The 20677-nt window shown below is 35.8% G+C and overlaps 1 protein-coding gene across 1 annotated transcript in view; it reads left to right on the top strand.

Annotated features, from left to right (window-relative positions):
- The window catches only part of lingo2 (leucine rich repeat and Ig domain containing 2), a 126180-nt gene extending 120000 nt beyond the window's left edge, over window positions 1-6180 (top strand). Inside the window, exon 2 of the mRNA XM_004910824.4 lies at window positions 1935-6180. Coding sequence (XP_004910881.1) covers window positions 1960-3798 — 1839 coding nt within the window. The 5' untranslated portion in view covers window positions 1935-1959 and the 3' untranslated portion in view covers window positions 3799-6180. The remainder of the gene's footprint in view (window positions 1-1934) is intronic.
- Window positions 6181-20677: the final 14497 nt, after the last annotated feature.

Below are 20677 nucleotides of genomic sequence, written 5' to 3'. Positions count from 1 at the left end.
ACGGTATAGAATCCGTTATCCGGAAACCCATTATCCAAAAAGTTCTGAATTACGGAAAGGCGATCTCCCATAGACTCCATTATAAGAAAACAATTCTAATTTTTAAAAATCTCTCTCTGTAACAATCGATACAGTACCCTGTACTTGATTCTAACTATAAGATATAATTAATCCTTACTGGAGGCAAAGCAATCCTATTGGGTTTAAATAATGTTTAAATTATTTTTCTTGAAACTTAAGGTATGGAGAGCTAAATTACGGAAGGGTCCTTTATCTGAAAAACCCCAGGTACCAAGCATTCTGGATAATGGGTCAGTGGTGAGACTGTGAATCTCATTCGGGTAGTAATAATGTAGGGATTACTGATATCTAGAAGAGGAGGGGTGAGCCTTAGATTCGTATTTGTCAACATCAACACAGAACACTCAAGAAACCACAAAGGTCACCATAAAAAGTAAATTAAAAACAAATCACTTAATTTAAACAACATCTCTGTAGCCTTATACTTTCATAATGACCTTTGTGGTTTCTGGAGGGCCCTTTTCCTCTGTTTTGTTGTTGATGGATATGGTTTCTGCACCCCTAGCTGAGGGTGTGGAGCTGGTGCACCTGGAAAACTTTCTACATTTGGTGAATTGATATACAAGTTTTTCTGGGCTGGACATGGTTATATTTTATTTGATCTTTAGAGTCCCCCAACTTAACTACTGCCCTGCTTAAGACCCACTTAGACCTAGTCAGGGAGTATGATTGGACTCAGTAGAGAAATAATCTTATGCCTTATTTCTGAAAAGCACCAGGAGTGTTTATTTATTACCTTCTTGCTTCTCAGCAATTTTGGATCCTCCTGTCCCAAGATCCTTAAACTGCCCTGGAATACAGTACTTGTATGCATTTTTATGCTTGATGTATACACCCTTCTATTGTACGATGCCATGGAATACATGTTATTAAAAATAAAAATGCCACCCTTAATGGTGCAGTATCCTATTTAAATGAACTGGTCAAAATGTTGACAATTTAACTTATTGGTTTCTACAGATCTCTGCCCCTGGACAAACTTAGTACCTTATATTACATATACAGTACTTATATTTCCCATAAATTTATACTCAAAGGAACTTATTAAGAGCTAGTCTTTATCTTTATTGGCATCAGTTATTGGCATCAGTTTAAAAAAACTTTGGCGCTAATTGAATGTATGGTTACTTTTAATTGAATTCTTGGACAGAAGTGTGGTTATTTAATGTATTCCAACTTGCTTTTAATGTAAATCAGTTTCCATGTGAATAGGAATCTTGCCATTAATATTGATTATAGGTTAACCTTCATTCTAATTTGCAGAGAAGTAAATTCATATTTTCATTTTGGTTATGGAAACTCATTTGAATAACTGGACAAGTTGAAAGTAAATGATTTCAAATATTTGTTTTAACCTGCTGTTTGCCAGAAAACCTGGAATTATTTTAGTTACTTAGTTGTTTTATACAAGCTTTTTACTTACTTTGAGCTTTTACAATAAGTAAAAAGTTTAGCCCTTCAATTACTTTTTTTCTATTTTCTATTTAATAAGTTACTACAAAAAAGAAAAACTCATACCTGTGACATTTAAGTTGTGTGTTGATTCATTTTACCACTTAATCTGATGCCTCTTCAGATCTGACTCTGTATTCAGTGCCCTTCAAATTCTTTTAGACAAATTACAGTAAAGTAGATGCATATTTTACTCATGTTGTCATTATATTATTAATCTAAGAAAAGGCATTACCAGGCTTACCAGACATAGTGCTTCAAAAGGAATATAAAAATTAGAATAGTTGTGAGACTTATACTACATTCTTTTTCTTATTGTACCCAGTAGAGAAAATTTCTTAAAGAATTTGCATAATATTAATAAGAAAATTACTCACAAAATGATTTTTTTTTTTTTGTAGGTCCGTGACCAGAAAGTTGTTCTTCATGGGAGGAGTCATGCTTCACACGGCCACACCTTGCTGGCATATACTTTGTTTGGTGGCCATGCTCTTGGTCTTTATGGGGTCTGCTTTTGGTTGTCCAGCAAAGTGTGAGTGCTCAGCACAAAACAAATCTGTCAGTTGCCATCGTAGGCGTCTTGTGACAATCCCAGAGGGCATCCCTATTGAGACTAAAATTCTGGATTTAAGCAAAAACAAACTGAAAAGTGTGAATCCAGTGGATTTTGTGTCCTACCCTTTGCTAGAGGATATAGACCTTAGCGACAACATCATATCAAATGTGGAGCCTGGTGCTTTTAATAGTCTTTTCAACTTGCGTTCATTGAGTTTAAAAGGAAATAGATTAAAACTAGTTCCCTTGGGGGTGTTCACAGGTTTGTCAAATTTAACTAAGCTGGATATAAGTGAAAACAAAATAGTTATTTTACTAGACTACATGTTTCAGGATCTGCACAGTTTAAAGTCCCTTGAAGTTGGAGATAATGAATTGGTTTATATTTCTCATAGAGCTTTCAGCGGATTGGTTAGCCTGGAGCAGCTGACTTTGGAAAAATGTAACTTAACAGCAGTACCAACGGATGCTCTTTCACATCTTCACAATCTTTATAGTCTACATTTGAAATATCTCAACATTAATGTGTTGCCTCCATTTGCCTTTAAGAGATTGTTTCATCTAAAAATTCTGGAGATCAGTTACTGGCCTCTTTTAGACTTGGTGCCTGCTAATAGCTTGTATGGTCTGAACCTCACATTTCTCTCAATCACCAATACCAATCTGTCTACAATACCTTATCATGCTTTAAAACACTTAATTTATCTAACACACTTGAACCTCTCCTATAATCCTATAGGCATAATTGACACAGGTGTGTTTTCAGACTTGGTGCGCCTTCAAGAACTGCACTTGGTAGGAGCTCAACTGAGGACCATTGAACCACATGCTTTCCAAGGGCTTCGGTTCTTGCGCTTACTTAATGTGTCTCAAAACCTGTTGGAAACTTTAGAAGAAAATGCTTTTCAATCTCCTAAAGCTTTGGAAGTTCTTTGCATTGATGATAATCCCTTAGTTTGTGATTGCCGTCTCATATGGATGCTACAAAGACATCCCATGTTGCACTTTGGGGGGCAACAGCCTATGTGTTCTAGCCCAGACAGTTTAAAAGAAAGTTCATATAAGGTGCTAGATGCTGCTGTATTATCTTTTTACTTCACTTGTAAAAAGCCTAAAATTCGAGACAGGGAAATGCTGCAGGTTCATGTGGATGAGGGGCAGAGGGTGCAGATGAACTGCAATGCTGATGGAGACCCACAACCAATGATTTCATGGGTGACACCACGTAGAAGGACAGTCTCTCTAAAATCTAATGGAAGAACCACTGTGCTCGGTAATGGCACTCTAGAAATTCGATATGCCCAGATTCAAGACACAGGAACCTACATTTGTGTTGCAAGCAATGCTGCTGGAAATGACACTTTCTCAGCTTCGCTTACTGTCAAAGGATTTGTCCCTGATCGTTCCTATACAAATATGACCCCAATGTTTATAACAGAGTTAAATGAGACCAGCACAAATGGTACTAATGCAAATATGACTTTTAATCTAGACCTTAAAACAATCCTGGTTTCTACAGCTATGGGCTGTTTCACATTCCTCGGAGTGGTTTTGTTTTGTTTCCTTCTACTTTTTGTGTGGAGCCGAGGGAAAGGGAAGCATAAAGCCAGCATTGACCTGGAGTATGTCCCACGGAAAAACAATGGTGCTGTAGTGGAAGCTGATGTTTCAGTCACTGCACCCAGGAGATTTAATATGAAAATGATTTAGCAGTTTCACTGATGGTAGAGCTTTCCTTTGGCACTGTTTCTATCCACTGAAGCAACCTAGCACTTTGGATTGCTGGGTAAAGGCAGCAGAGTGCAGCTGTCACTGTGTCAAATTGGTTTTGTCAAATTGGAAAGACTGTCCGGCTGTTCAGTGATGCCCTGTAACCGAAGGGCAGGAACATGAAAGCATTCTGTGGAGCTGTTTTAATAATTGTTTGCATTGCAAATATTGGCATTCTGGGGATCTCAGTAACGAAAAAAAAAAACTTTTGGATCATGTTCATGGACAAAATAACCCAACATTTTCTACCACTTAAATAAAAAACAAAAAAAAAACAAGACAAGCCTACAGTGTAGGGTTTACATATAAAATAACACATATGTCCAAAACATATTCTGCAGTGTAATTTGTATCTATGGATATCATTTGTTTAAACAAGAGCTTCATCCTTTTCTTGTTGATTTCACACCACAAAATAAATTGTTAAAGCTTACTTTATATGCATACTATGCCCATCCTAAAGCAATACAAATGAAAGATTGTGCTTTTTCTCCACTGATAATGGCTTTGGTGTGCTCATTTTCTCACATATGCCTCATCTTAAAGATCACCTGTTACTAAACTATTACATCCCTAAGGTACAGAGGCAAATACAAGGCTACAACACTAAATGCCCATTATCCAATGGTGTGTAAAAAAGACACTAATGGTTGTGGTCCTGTTAATATTTTATAAAGTAATGCATTTACAGCACGTCTTTGTAGGAAGTGGATTTATGACATCACTTAAGTTCCTATAAAATATTAACAAACTGTACAGTTTATAGAATGAATTGAATGGAGCTGCAGATCTAATATTCACAGTTTACATTTTTCTAATAGAAACCACGTTCAGAATTCTTTTATCAAAGTGATCTTTAAGGTGGGAAACAGATAATTAAAACCTGTTCCACAATGGGAGATCTCACCCCCTCCCCCATTTTTTCCTTTCTTCCTTTTGTCTGAAAAAGTAAATTTTATGGCTTCGAAACATGGTTTGGTGTATTAATTGTGTTGTTATTTATAAAGACATATAACTGATATTTGATACAGAGCTAAGTTATTTTTTATACTTGATTATCACTCTCGACCAGGTTACTGTATTAGAAATATATGGTCTATGTCAAAGATTTGGGTGATGATACGCAATTGCCAGCAGTAGACATGTTTTACTTCGAGAGAGACAAAAGCACGGACATGCTTTTTATGACTGACACTATGGGACTGATTTACAAACACAGGTGCTAAACTGCAAAAGTGCAGTTCAATTAATTTTGAACAGGCTACTAGAAGTTAGAAAATTAAAGCAAAGTCCCAATTGGGTGTAACTGGCAACTGCACTTGTGCGACTTAGCACCTGTGTTGCTAAATGAGCCTTTATATGTTTGTAGAAATGAATGCTGGAGAAAATGTACCTATGAATTTAGATGTATTAGCTAGATAGCTATATAAACAGAATTCTCACAATAATTCCAGGAAAATAAAATATATGCACAAAGCCATTGAACACATGTGCTTTCTAACCGTAGCAGGATAATGTTGTTCAGAATAGACATTCATTATTAAATAATGCTGTTTCTGTATGTTAAACCACATACCAATTTTAAAAAAATGATGAAAAATCAAAACATTACATTCTGAATTCCCCAACAGGCAGTGTATCTATTTTACATTAACAAAACAAATGTAGTGTAAAATGGCAGTGCCACAATACATTTGTATGTGTCTTTATGTGCTGGGAAAAGTAATTTGCTTGCTTTCATTAATAATATGTCACAAAGGTTAAAACTATGTATAATAACTTATTGTAGAAACTCATCCATCACACAGAAGAACACCTACTGTAACTATGCTAACATTGGTTCAGAAAAGGGCAATTGTTTATTAAAAAAAAGTGCTTATATATGTAAAATGTATTCTTTTGTTATATGACAAACAAAAAGGGTCTTTTTTCAGATCACCTTAACACACAAATGTAGCATATTTTTAAACAGAAATCAAAATCAAGAGATGTCCAATCTGCCCCCCCCCCCCCCAATTAAAGTGCAACTCTCAGGATGCCCAATATTTTTAGCCCAAACACAAGAGGGTAGCAGCTTGGGCATCTCTAGGCTTCATGTGGATGTTGGTGCTGTATCAAGCCAAAAATGATTTTCAAAAGTGGTAACCATCTCAAATAACAATTTTGTATTAAGTGTTCCAAATATAAGATTGTTTTACCTTTCTAATGGAGTTACATCATGTTACACATCTAAATTGACTATTCTGTAAATGTGTGCAAACCCATCACTTACAAGGATAAAATATAACTATTACATTAAATGGTTTGTCCTTTTTTGGGTAAGTTGATTTCCTATGTTTTACCAGAAGATATTACCATAGATTTGGCACCATGATAATTTTACGACTTAACACTGTGACAACTTTTGGTCAACAGCAACTCTGAATAGAATTTACAGTACATAGTAGGGCAAATGAATGGAATTATTCTACATACTCTAAGACACTCAAAGCTACTAGTAGCAGCTACTTATCACGGCTAAAAAAATAGACAATGCTGATCATTTACTGAAAATTGTCTCTACTTGTGTTTAAGTAGAGGCAATTTTCAGTGTTCTCTATGGCAAGGTATTTTCTAGTGTTTATTAGCCAGTAGCTGCTACTAAGTAGCTCTGTCTGTCTTCACCCTAAAGCATAGAAATACTGGACTTCTGGCCTTAGCATTAAAGAAGATGGAAAGGTAAAAACTAAGTAAGCTTTATCTGAAGGGTCTATGTAAATAAAGCCATAAGCACTCACAGAAAAGCTGCACTGAGCCTCTATCAAAAGAAACACAGGATTTCTTGTCTTCTTTTGCGTATACATGTTCTTCAGTATCAGACTCCTGCTCTCAGAAAAATCCTTTGGGGCACAGGCACAATTCTGATAAATTTGCTCCTCTCTCACTCTTCCCCCCCCCCTTTCCACCTCCCCCTTCCATCAGAATTTACTCCCCCTGCCATCTCTGTGTAATATTAGCTACCAGCAGCTAGAGCTGCAGCACGAAAGCTACTTAGACCAAGCTAAAATGCCGCTGGTGTCTTAAACAAACACAAGGAGCTTCTAAGGCTGTTTACTCAGGTATGGTAATGCTTTCTGCATAAATTTCAGAATAAATATAGCATTCTAGCTTGTAACTAATTTATTGACAAATGCCAAAATGCCATTTCTTCTCCTTTTAATCTGTGGATGTGTGGGATTTAATCTCAATGGGCCTAATTCATTTTTCCATTCAATATATCTGGCAAATCACAGGATCTTGACAAGTTATTTAATCTTTATAAGGTTACAGTAGAGCAATTAGTCATTTATCTTGCTACAATCATGAAAGAACAGAAATTAATTTATTGTACACAAGAAATCCAAAGATGGTGGAATTCTGGGTGTGTTTAAGTCTGTAGTTTAATACACTGCAATTGTCAAGTATCCTGGATTTCATGTTCTTTTTTTTATGAAATCACAACTTGAGATAGCTAAAACAGGTTAGAAGACTGATTCATTCTGTTGTGAAGCAGTGAAGTACTGGAGGTCGGCTGGTGCTAATTCAATTTGTAAGTACTGTTAAAATTGTGATCAAGAATTTGACCTACACTAGAAAATATATGGGTAAAGGATTTAACTATTTATGGGAATTATTTGCCATATTTGAAGGAATCATGTTTCACTTAACGTATAATGCTGTGACAATATTTTTGGAATGGTATCTTTAAGTAAAAGCACTGTATTAAAGGTCTACTCTCATAACTCACATGTATTTATTATTTAAAGAAAATAATTTGCTTAAACCATCAATGAGTCTACAGCAGGGATGACACATCAGTGAAAATGAGAGATGTAAAAGGGTGAAAATATGCCTGTTCTCAGAATGCAATTTTCTTAAAATAATCCACTCCTATATGCATTTCAGGTATATAAAGCAGCTGAATAATGTAAGAATGAAATATCAAGTCCAGCAATACTTTATAGGTGCTATAATGAATGGGCCAATGTAACTGCTACCAACTCACTAGTTGCTATGGTTTATTAGATGCAAAGCCCAACTAGCCCATTATTACATTAGCCATAAATTTAAATAGAATTATATTCAATACTGCTTCCACAGATTTGATTTTATATATTTCATTATTACCCATGCCCTTTACTGTAACCCACTGGTAAACATCCTTTACAGAAAAGAAACCCTTCCCATACCTCCCAACAGTTGGGTTGAAAATAAATAAATAAATAATGAAGCATTGTAAGCCCTAACCCTGATCCTCAAACAAACAAAAAAGCCAGCCCATTTTCTGATGAGCCCTACCCCTTTGTGGGTCTGTTATCTAGGACTGTGCAGCAGAAATACGTTACCTTAAGTAACATGTACCTACATGCAAAAATGTTAATGATGTATAAAATAAAACTAAGCCGAAACTTCCATTGCATCCTTTCTTCTGCTCTCTTTCTAATTTTCTGCTTTTTGGAAGACAAACCCTATTTATAATTTAAAACAAAATCCCTTAATAAGTCCACTATTATGGGTTAATTATACTTATGTGATTCTAAGCTCTTTCAGTTTAGGTAATTGGATCCTGCTGCATGTACACAATAAATTATTTAGTCTTAACAAGGCTGATGTGATCTATGGTGTTTTTAAACATGCATGGTCACTTGGCTCAGTATAACAACAAAGTATCACTTGTACACCATTTGCCTTATCCATTGCTAACATGGTACTGTCTAGGCACTAAAGAAAAAATAATCTATAAAGCTAGATATTCATATATATATATATATATATATATATATATATATAATTTCTCATTACCATAAGATCTTTGGGATAAAGATAGTTGTGTACCTAGGGAAAAAATAAAAAAAACATGGGAAAACACAGTCAGCCCCCAAAACCAAAGCTGCCTATAGTTGGGAACAGTCTCTTGTTTAGTGAAGTCACCAAATGATCTTTGCCAGATTTGGCCACCCACATGTTGGACTAAATGAGAACAAGCCAATCTTATGGCCCCAGGTCTAATAATCATATCACATGGGTAGCTGAGAATGCATTCTTGGGCCCATACACCAAGCAAAGGCCTACCATTTTGGTACAAAGAGAGAGTCCAAGTTTTCACCAAAGATTGTGCTTGTATTGTCTCCTTAGAGATCCAAAATGCCCTCAATAACACCATATATACGTAAATCAGTCATTATGAGGCATTATAAGTATCTGTAAAAAACAGTTTCAAATTAATGCAATTACCTATAAAGACCCCAATATTGAAAACTATACCTTCTTTACCTCCCACTTCTGTCGAACATTTTTGATAATTCTCTTATTTCCACGAATGGCATTGACCTCTGAGCTATCTTATGTTGCCTAAATAAACAAAGGTACCTGATCTTCTGCACCGTATTTTTCCTTATTTCCTTACAACAAAAAGTGAGAAATCAAGAAAATATATACAGTTGGGTGGTCCTGTCAGCCTTACACTATTACCCAAGCAAAGGAAACAGGGAAGAATTATTATGTAAATAGGATGGAATGATGTGAACTGATCCATATGTACAGCAGTGCTTTATGAATATCAGTATTTTGCAAGTCTCAACTTAGATTGAATTGGTACATTTTGCAACTAATAGGTAACACCTGAATAAAATCTGCCAATTTGCAATTTTTATAAGCTTAAATGCGTGTAAATCAGCTTTCAATTCATACCTAGAAAAATGTATGAAACTTATAATATTAAAACTCCTTTTATTCTGGCTCTAAATAAGTAAGTGCATATTTCTACTTGTCAGATAGAGAAGGATTCTCAGTTCATCCATCTGATTAGAGTACGTAAAGCCTCTGTTTAGTACAGAGATCTCTTTCATCTGAGTGGGCTTTGCTCTGCACCATGCACTAAGATAGGCGCAAGTATTTTTTTCATGATCCTTTTGCCCCATAGAAATCCTGTACTTTTGTTTGTACCAGAAGAAAATAGGGCCTTGTGTCTGAAATGTTTAAAAAGGCTTAAAGGGAAGATAAAGTGGGCAGTGAAATGCTTTAGGTGAGCATAATACAGATGGGTTATGCTACAGACGCTGTCCAAGTAGAAATGTCAATTAATATTTGATTAGGTGAGCTAAAAGTGTTGCGTTTTTACTAAACAATAGGAGGACTATTGGGCAGTATGCTTTTTAAATTTTGATTTGCATTCTCCTTTAAAGGTGAATTACTGTTGAACTGCAGAGCTGTGGTGCACAGTCTAAAGTGGTGCAAAACAACAGTGTCAAATTCGGCATTTTGATGGTGTAAAATAAACACACACCTTGTAAATTGGCTATTATTTTAAACAACTTTTTACACCATTAATTTTTTTACACAGTATGATAAATAGGTCCCAAAGTCTCATAATAGAAAGCTAAGATTTGAGGGACTGGGTAAAAAGGATAACATAAAAAGAAAATGGAATATTGAAACAAATGAAAATGTAAGGCAGTGATCCCCAACCAGTGGTTTGTGAGTAACAGGTTGCTCCCCAATCCCTTGGATGTTGCTCCCCATGGCCTCAAAGCAGGTGCTTATTTTTGAATTCCTGAATTGGAGGCAAGTTTTGGTTGTATAAAAACCAGTTGTACTGACAAACAGAGCCTCATTTAGGCTGGCAGTCCACATAGGAGCTACCAAATAGCCAATAACAGCCCTTATTTTGCACCTCCAGGAACATTTTTCATGCTTGTGTTGCTCACCAACTTTTTTTTACATTTGAGTGTGACTCACAGGTAGAAATGGTTGGGGATCCCTAATGTAAGGTATAGGGTGTGGAAATAAAGCATGGAACTCAAACACTTCTACATTGGTACTGATGTTTATCATTAACAGATACGTTATGGTCTATAAACCTTTATTGGTGGATGCATTAGGCTAGACTAATTACAGATGGAAGGCCATTGCTCATCATATGACAAATCATGGTGGATATGATTGACAACCTTAATGTAAAAGGGGAAAACACTTCATTAGTTTGAAAGGGCAAATTGATTGCAAATTTCCCATGCATATGAGTTAGAAATGGTTAATTCCATGACTTTAAAATTCAAACAGTTACCTGGTGTTCTGGTGGAAATGTATTCATTGCATATAAAGTGTTTGTGATATTTTATCCATCATAGTAAGATACTGAAGATGGCATATCTTCATTTTAGAAAAATGTATTTGGTGTTTTGATTTTCCCTGAAATTAGAGATACTTACTAAAATCTTCTTTTGCCAGCTACATGTTCCATCCAAGTTTGAACTCAAAACAACCTTGTTTATAACAACTGCTATGTCATCTCATTTTATTAGTCCCTCCATATGAGCAGGATTTAAAAGTCAACTGAATAGGATCAATTTATCACTGATTATTAATCTGAAAACAATTTATTTTTTCTTATTAATTATTATTTTTATGTCTTTATTGTTCTCTTTCTAAAAAAAGGTATATGGTCAGAATGCTTGGGGCCTGTGTTTTTTTTTTGTAATTTAGGTTGCCATACCTTATATCTGCTGAAAATCATTTAAACATTAAATAAACCCAATAGGACTGTTTTGCAATATTGTTTCAAGCAATGTAGTTACCATAAAGTACAAGATACTGTTTTATTATTACAGGTATGGGATCTGTTATCAAAATTACAGAAAGACTGTATCCAACATGTCTATGAAGATTTTCATTCATCCAGGTCTTGGTATATCTAGTATAAATAAATTTAAAGCAACTGGACTCTGCTGTATTTCTACACCTAAAAGACAAGGGACACTCCTTTGAAAATAGCAACGTCCAAATTTTGGACAAAGTAGACCGCTGGTTTGAAAGAGGTGTAAAAGAGACCATTCATGTCAAAGTGGAGAAACCATCCCTAAACAGAGGTGGGAGACTTCGACACCATCTGTCTGCTACATACAATGCTGTTCTAACATCTGTACCCCGGCAGTTTCAGAACTCTTCACACATCCATTCATGCAACTCTAACAAGTAACACCTGTTTGAAGAGTTGCATGATACTTTGGTAATCCTTTCAAAGTAACTCCACAGCATTCACACCTCTGTGAGTTTCAGATGTCACCTTTCTGAAGAGTTGCCATTGTGATTGGATTAGTGGAAGAGTATATATGCTGAGGACTTCCCATACCAGTCAGTTGAACTGAAGAAGCTGCTCGGATGAGTAGTGAAACGTCTTCAATGATTACCAAACAAGTCCAGTTGCTTTAAATTTATTTATACTAGATACTGTATCTAACAGCCTTGATTTTAATCAAATAATTCAGATTTTTACAAATTATTTCTTTCTTTCTTTGTAATAATAAAACAGTGCCTTGGACTTGATCCCAACTCAGAAATAATTAATCCTTATCGGAGACAAAACAATCCTATTGGGTTTAATTAATATTAAAATTATTTTTTATTAGTCCTGAGGTATGGAGATCGAAAAATCCCTAAAAAAGCTCCAGGTCCCAAGCATTCCAAATTATGGGTACCATACCTTTACAGAGAAAAAGAAAAACATTTAAAACATGTTTTTTTTAAGTGGATTCTATGGCAGATGTCCTGGTAATTCAGAACATTTTGGGTTTCCATAAAAGAGATGCCATCCCTGTAAGATCTTTACTACCTAGATGTTCTAAAGCTGCTGTATTGGTTTGGTTTGTGGCTATGGTGCTCTACCTTAACAAGGGTGGAAGTGCCTATATAGTATATTCTTGGTGCATTCGCCCTACATACTGTGCATACAAAAACATACACACACTTAATAAAACATAAAAAGCAACAATTTATACTGTACAAATATACATATACAGTAAGCCCAAGACATACTATTAGCTTTGTAGTCAGTTATTGCAAATGAACCGTGAGAAATAGTACCAATGTCTTTCTGTCAGAAGCAAGAAATAACGTACTAGAGCTGAATAGGGTATTGTTCAGTGCAAATTCAGGGAACTTCTAACTGTAGCTTTAACAGGGACAAAAACTGTTTTCTTTATTAGTTCAACAAATTAACAAAGATTGATTATTTGCACTTTCTGGTACTGCCCCTACACCTAAAAAAGGTAGATGAAAAGTTTTGATTTTAAAGGGATATTGTTTTTATGTTTATTTAAAACAAAAAGTAAAACAACACCAAGGAGTAGCATTTCATCCTGCAAAGAATAACTAATGCCATCAGTTCTCTAAAACAATAGGTCCCACAGATAACTGAAAACCTTAACTAGAAAATAATTGGCTGTGATTTCCGTGTTATCCAGTCTGATCTTAACTACTTAACTACTTGGCCACATGCACCTTTGACCAAATTGGCAGCTCAATCCAAGGAATAGGGTTTCACGGGAAAAAAGAGACGGTAGCAGAGGCTTTGTAAAGCAAGAGAAAGAAAGAAAGCTCACATTATAACTCACAAAATGAATTTATGCAAAATGTGGGCATCATGTTGCTGTTGAGGTAATTTAAAGAGTTGATTTGTTTTTAATGAAAGCAAATACATTACATAACCTTCTGTCCTTAATGTTGTTTTGTATAGCTAAAGATGTACCGTACCAACCAAAATATATAGAATAACGTGATAAATTAAAGGGACCCTTTACTCCCTTGAGTATTCTGGGCTCTCTGCCAAAAGGCTCTTTATCTAATTAAGTTTGAGAAAGGCATCTTTTTTGGAATTCAGTGCAGGAGAACAAATGGAAATGAGGGACTTTTCAATAAGAATCCGGCACTGCAGGACTGAGCTGTTTAAAGAGGGACTGTCCCGCAAAAATTGGGTTAGTTGGGAGGTATGCATCTGAGTGTGGCTCACAAGTAAAAAGGATTGAAGATCCCTGTTTTAGAGAAAAGCCTTATAGTGCCTAAGAGTTTCTATTCAAAGAATAGATATATTATAAAAAAAAATACCAAAAAATGTTTAATATGTATTTAAATACAGTATAATGCACTGGTAAAAACACTTACTACAGTTTATATAAATAAGCAACTGTGTAACCATGGGGGAAGCCATTCAAGCTGAAGATGGCAAAAAGGCCCTTCAGATTACGGATGAGTTGTGTAGAATACGATAGGTTTACAGGAAGATAAATAGGGGTGAAATGTCATTCATGGCTCTCTGCAGAGCTATATATCTTTTTCATATACAGTAAAATAGGACATTAATTTTTCAAGAAATAGTTTAGGATCAACAAATGAAAATAAATATGTTTTCAAGCAAAATGTTAGTATAGATGGCCACCTATAATCTAACAAAAATAACTCTTCTTGAAAATTGCCAAAATGCAGTTAATTATCATATGAGTTAATCTCCTAAACAGTACCAACTTTACTGACAGGGTCAAAATTATATTAGATGTTTATATAAGATATAAGGGCAAAATGAGCTTTGGAATTAGGGGCAGAGAAATACATACATAATGACTGGTAATACTTGATGGAATTGCTGCTTATATTATGCTATTTTATTATAATAAATGTCTGGTTATAATAGATGCCCTATTTTAGGAAAAAAATATTTTTATTTATCTGACAAGAACTATAAAATCCCACCCTGCCAATAAAAGAAACTCTTTACAAATCATTTACTTTTGAAACCATCATCCAACTGGTAGTTTTAAGTTTAATTTCAGAACAATGGCATGCAAGTTAGATATTTGCTGAATATTTGAATTATGAAGATGCTTTTTTTTTTTTTTTACTTAAAATCAAATGGAAACAGTTTGCTAATCTAAGGTCAATTGCACTGTGATTTTTTTTAACAGGTCAAGCACCTTTCTCCCACAGAAATAATCATCTTTAAAAGGAAGCTGGATTAAATTAAAGTTCAGGGATCTACAGATGGAATTTTGGCCTTTGCATTTTATGCAGCATCATAAGTTGTCACTAGAGATGTAGCGAACTAATTCGTGCGAACATCGGGTGTTCTTTTTTGCGATGTTCGCAATTTGGGTTCGCCTTAGCTGGCGCCAAATTTTGAACTCTCACCCCAGAGCCAGCAGATACATGGCAGCCAATCAGGCAGCTCTCCCTCCTGGACCACCCCCCCCGGACCACTCCCTTCCATATATAAACCGAAGCCCAGCAGCCATTTTACATTCTGCCTGTGTGTGCTTGAATAGTTAACATAGGGAGAGAGCTGTGCAGGGATTTGAGGGACAGTTTAGGTAGTTTTGCTGACTAGTAATCTACTTTCTACTGCTCTGTATTAGCATAAGGAGAGAGCTGTGCAGGGATTTGAGGGACAGTTTAGGTAGCTTTGCTGACTAGTAATCTACTTTCTACTGCTCTGTATGTAGCTGCTGTGGGCAGCTGTCCTGCTGATCTCGTCATCTGCTGTAACCCAATAGTCCTTTAGCGTCCTCCTCCGCCACCGTACAAACTAGGGTGCAAATCCTACTGGTTTAATTTTAAGCCAAACTTTTTGGACAGGTAAATCCTGCGTTTTTTTGGCCTCTGTGCTTCCAGTGGCTGCGACAAAAAAAACATAATTTTTCAGGAATGTACACATTCCTGATTTTTAAGGGTTCTGCAACAGCGGCAAAATCGTATCTTTTATGGTCACCGCAGGTGATCAATAAAGTAGGCCAAAACTGGGCCCAAACTGCAGAATCAGTGTTTTTTGGTTCACTTCACTGTACATTGAATTACCTCTGCCTGACCGTGCACATGCGCATAAGCATGGTGACTGCTAGACACACCACTACAGAAATATTCCCACCGACAGGACGAACATCCTGGAGGTGACAAGCAACTAGTAAAAACTTGACGGTATCATTAAAGCTTTTTGCGTTTTTTTTCGTTGCAGTAAACGCAGTTTTTTGTCTTTGCATGTGAACCGGCTGTAACCTTTACACGACTTGATTGGCATGTAGACGCCGGACTTTTAAAGCAGTTTATTTAGTTATTTAGTTTAGAAATGTAGTGTGATTTGTGCCCTTTACAGCACAAAACGCAACGCTGTGTCAACAACGTATTTTTCAGAGAAATTTTTGCCCTTAATCCCCCTCCTGCATGCCACTGTCCAGGTCGTGGCACCCTTTAAACAACTTTAAAATCAGTTTTCTGGCCAGAAATGGCTTTTCTAGGTTTTAAAGTTCGCCTTCCCATTGAAGTCTATGGGGTTCGCAAAGTTCGCGAATGTTCGCACTTTTTGGCGGAAGTTCGCGAACGGGTTTGCAAACTTTTTTTTTGAGGTTCGCTACATCCCTTGTTGTCACTTGATAAGGGTGAAACATGGTCTGTTCCACTGCAGGTACCCTGGTGTGCACTTCAGGATACATGACAAAACCATATCATCTATCTGTATTGTGATCAAGAAGCTATGACCATAATTATAGCATTCTTGAAAGTAGGGAGACTAAGCAGTTAAGCTATTAAGGGGAGGGAATATAATAAAAGGAAGGATAAAACAGAATAAATTGGAAAGCACATGTTTTAAAATCTGCTTAACAGTGGTAAATATTATTTGGTGCAATACAGCAACATTTCTGCACTAAGAAGTTTTTGTGACATACAATGTGCAGTGATCCAAAGGATAATTGACAATCATTTTTTTCTGAAAACAAATGAATGCCTATGGGTTCATATCTATTATCCTTTACATAGCAGCAACACATTTATGCAGCACTTTACAGATGTTATACACATAAGTCCCTGTCCTGGTATATCTGTCAATCTAGTCCCTATTGCATTCACACACACTAGGGCCAATTTTATGGGGAACCCTTGCAGACACAAGGAGATCATACACACTTCTTGCTGATAGTGCCCTGAATGGAATAAGATCAGGACCCCAGCACTTCAAGGCAGAAGTGCTACTCACTGAGCCACATAGACAAAAAATAAACATTGTACATAGACTTTCATTCTTTATTCCATACAGAGAAAACTTTGCTAAAATACTTTGGATACCTACATTAGCTGTACACTTAGGGGCACATTTATCAAAGTACGATTGTCTCCGAATACAAAAAAAATCGTATTTTTTCGAAGTTTTTGTACTGTGCGTATTTTTTGCGACTTTTTCGTACTTTGCTACAATTTGTACGACAAAATTGTATTTGTTGCGCCGAGTAAGAAAGTTTTGGATTCATTCAAGCTTCATTATCGTGACTTTCCTTGGGCCAGGTTGGAGCTGCAGAGTGCCATTGAATCCTATGGGAGGCTTCAAAAAACATGCACAGAAGGATCAAAGTCAGAAAGTTTTTTCCGCCGTTTACGTGACTAATATGATTTTTTCGTAAGCATTTTCATGACATTTTCGATCATCAGAAATTACTGCATCTAATCCGAATTTTACCCATTTTGGGATTTGAACTTGTACTTTGATGAATCTGCCCCTTTGTGGCTGGGACACCTCTCCTTGTTTCTCTCTTAGCACATTACACATTTTTTTATATTTATTTATTTCAATATTTTTCTTCCCTGTTTTTACTCTTACTAGTAGCGCTTTATAAATAAACTCTAATAGGAACACCTGCAAAACATGAGAAAGTGTTAAATTGCTATTTGTTTACTTGTTCTGTTCTGCGTCAGGAAGCAGTTTTCCTGGAATCATGAAAGAGCTTTTATACTACATGAGCAGGGGACAGATGGGGATGGATGAATCATAGCATTATACGAGAGTGGTAGATAAAAGAACAACATCCAGGTGAACTAGTACTTATATATGAGACTTCTTCCCTGAAGCATGGCATGAAATATACAGCATCGTTGCTGGCTTCTCTTATACCAGGACTATGCTAAAATTATATGATTATAGTTTTCCTTTAGACTTACATCAAAAGAAGACATCAGTATATTATTGTGACAGAGGTTTATATTTCTAGATATTTAGTAAAACAGACAGGGTGGTACTGCCCTAAGCATAGAAAATCTAAAAATGAACAAACTTTGTTTATCTAAACAGTGTACTGGAGTAATATCATATTATAAATGACTGCTTTATGAATGCCATACTTATATTGCTTATGCAATACTTTGCAATATACTATAATTATACCATGTCTGCCTTTATACAAAGCACAACACGCAACTGTTCATTTGCATTAAAAAAAGAGAGTGTGGCAGTGTATGCTAGATTTTTCAAACTACATTCAAAACAACATTCATCAACACAATACTGATAAATACATAAAAAAAACTTTTTATTCTGATGACTTATTCCATGTATAAATGTTTTGTATGGCATCTTTATTATGGTCACTAATTCTGTCTGGCTTTCGTCAGGATTTTTTTTTAAAGGAGGAATGTAGAACACTATATAACTAAATCAATAAAGGTAAAATACTTAGATATGAGGACCACCCCATATAAACATTTTATATTCCAAGCAATGCTGCTATACTATCAAATACACTTGTACCAGGGCAAAATATAACAATCTATCAACATTCAGTTTTGGTTTAATTATAGAAAATTATCGAAAAAATGACAATGGCTTGTTGGTTGTAAATGACTGCACTGGAGCAATGTTTTTTCTGCATTAGTGAATAAATAACATGTATATGTTTCAGTGTAAAATGAAATAATAAAACAAAATGTGCATGCTCCAGTGAACAAATCTGTATTTCTACAGTTTTTCTCATTATTTTTGCCAACATATTTATACAGAAATTACCATTGTGTGTTTTCTCACCAATTATATCTGAGGGCATTGCCATAAACTGCCTATTTCCCTGTGTGTGAAAAAGACTTTTAAAGCTGTTAAATCCTCCCTCACACAATCCATGTTAACCTCCTGATGGGTCTATGTCATCCTTTAAAATTTATTGAAACTCTCTTGTACTTTCTAGGACAGGGATCCCCAACCAGTGGCGCATGAGGAACATGTTGCTCTCCAACCTACTGAATGTTGCTCCCAATGGCCTCAAAGCAGGTGATTATTTTTAATTTCCTGGCTTGAAGGCAAGCTTTAGTTGCAAAAAAATGTGTCCTGCTATATGCTTCCAGTCGACACAGGGGCTACCAGTAGGCAATTACAGCCCATATTTGGTACCCCCTGGGATATTTTTGCATGCTTGTGTTTTTCTCCAAATTTTTTGACATGTGAATGCTCATGGGTAAAAAAAAAGTTGGGTTCTTACCAGCTCAGCCAGGTGGATGTGTGAGGGTAGTCACCCTGAATGTATGTACGTCATGTTCAGTTCAGTGGTCTTGAGTACCATTGTCCCAACATATTTACTTGAAAATGGCGTTTCTCTTCTTTATTGGGGTAAAAACATACATAATATAGGGTTATTCCACTTTTATTATTATATCTGTGTCTTGCTTCTTTTTTTCCATAACCTCAGAGAAAGGTATCTCAGTATTGTTAACTAGATGGCTAATTAAGAATGAATAATGAAAGAGCCAGGCTGCACTGAGTGCACTGGTGACAAAACAATATTGACATAATTGAAATAATATTGACACTTTAGAAAGCAGACTGGAGAGAACAGCCATTTAACTTAATTTGTCCAAAGAGACAACATATGTGTTTCATTAAGTACCAATAGTAGTGGATAAAACATTTAATTTGCCAATATCATTGCTGCTTTGATTATAGAATTATTTCCCAGCTAGGTGTTTTGGGGTACAGATTTAGTTTGTTTTACATTTAAACGTACATGGTTCATCATATTTTACAAATAGCAGATCATTGTACATTATACAATAACCTATAACATTAACACCAGGGTTTGCCCCTTCCTAGTTGTGGTTCCTCCCCCTTCCCCCAAAACTGGCTGAAGGTTTATTACTTCCCCAAGGAGCCAAAAAACAACATGTAACATGCCCACAGGTGAGGGATCAGATCATAATATTGTATATAAAAACAACAAGTAGGTGACATGGTAAAAGTAGAGGGTATGGGAAAAATAAATAGCAATTACTCAGTTAAACTTCTTTGAAATTAGTTGTTCAGCAAAGGTATTCTATGTCTCATACTGCACTACTACAAGCAGGAACACTTTTGGGTTACAGATAAGTATCCTATCCTAAGACCAGGGGTGGTCCCTAACCTTTTACATGTGTGAGCCACATTCAAATGGAAACATTTTTGGGGAGCAACATAAGGATCACAATAGTTTAGCAGTTGTCAAATAAGAGCCCCGATGTGGACTTTCATCTACAGAAGGCTCTGTTTGGCATTACACTAGGTTTTTATACAACCAAAACTTGCTTCCAAGTAAGGAATTAAAAAATAAGCACCTACTTTGAAGCCACTGAGAGCAACATCAAAGCGGTTGGTGAGCAACATGTTGCTCATGAGCCACTAGTTGGGGAACACTGTAAGACAGTGCATGTTGTGCATAATTAAATTAAACAAAGTCTAGTAGCAAATGGCTATTAATCAGATTTCTTCAAGTATTCTTTACTGTTGTAGACAAAAAATCACTGGTGGTTGATTGCTATAGGTTACTTGACCAGGGGAAGCCCTCATTTTCTCAACAAAATCTGGAATCATGTATATTGTGATTTGATGTGCTATATATTATAAGGAGCACTTTAGCGTTATTATCATATACATAGATGTTTGACATATTCTTCAAATCTTTACACAGAATATACATTATTCACATCAGTCCCTGCCTCTGTGGAGTTAGAATATAAGGTCCATTTAACATTCATGCATATTGGGCTTGAGGAAGTAAACCAGAGAACCCAGAGAAAATGTGTTTAGACATGGGAGGAATATGCAAACACAGTACTCTGACCAGAACTGTACCTAGGACCCAAGTGCTGCAAGGCCAATGGTTTTGTTGGGAAAAGTAAGAAGTGGACCACACTAAACCTTAAATGTATGACTCTAGACCTCTAGTCTCAATTCAAATCTTTTCAAGAAATT

The sequence above is a fragment of the Xenopus tropicalis genome, chromosome 1 (assembly GCF_000004195.4).
Source record: "Xenopus tropicalis strain Nigerian chromosome 1, UCB_Xtro_10.0, whole genome shotgun sequence".
NCBI classification, from domain to species: Eukaryota; Metazoa; Chordata; class Amphibia; order Anura; family Pipidae; genus Xenopus; species Xenopus tropicalis.
The sequence above is the reverse complement of the archived record's forward strand: the minus strand, read 5'-3'. Positions and strand labels throughout refer to the sequence as shown.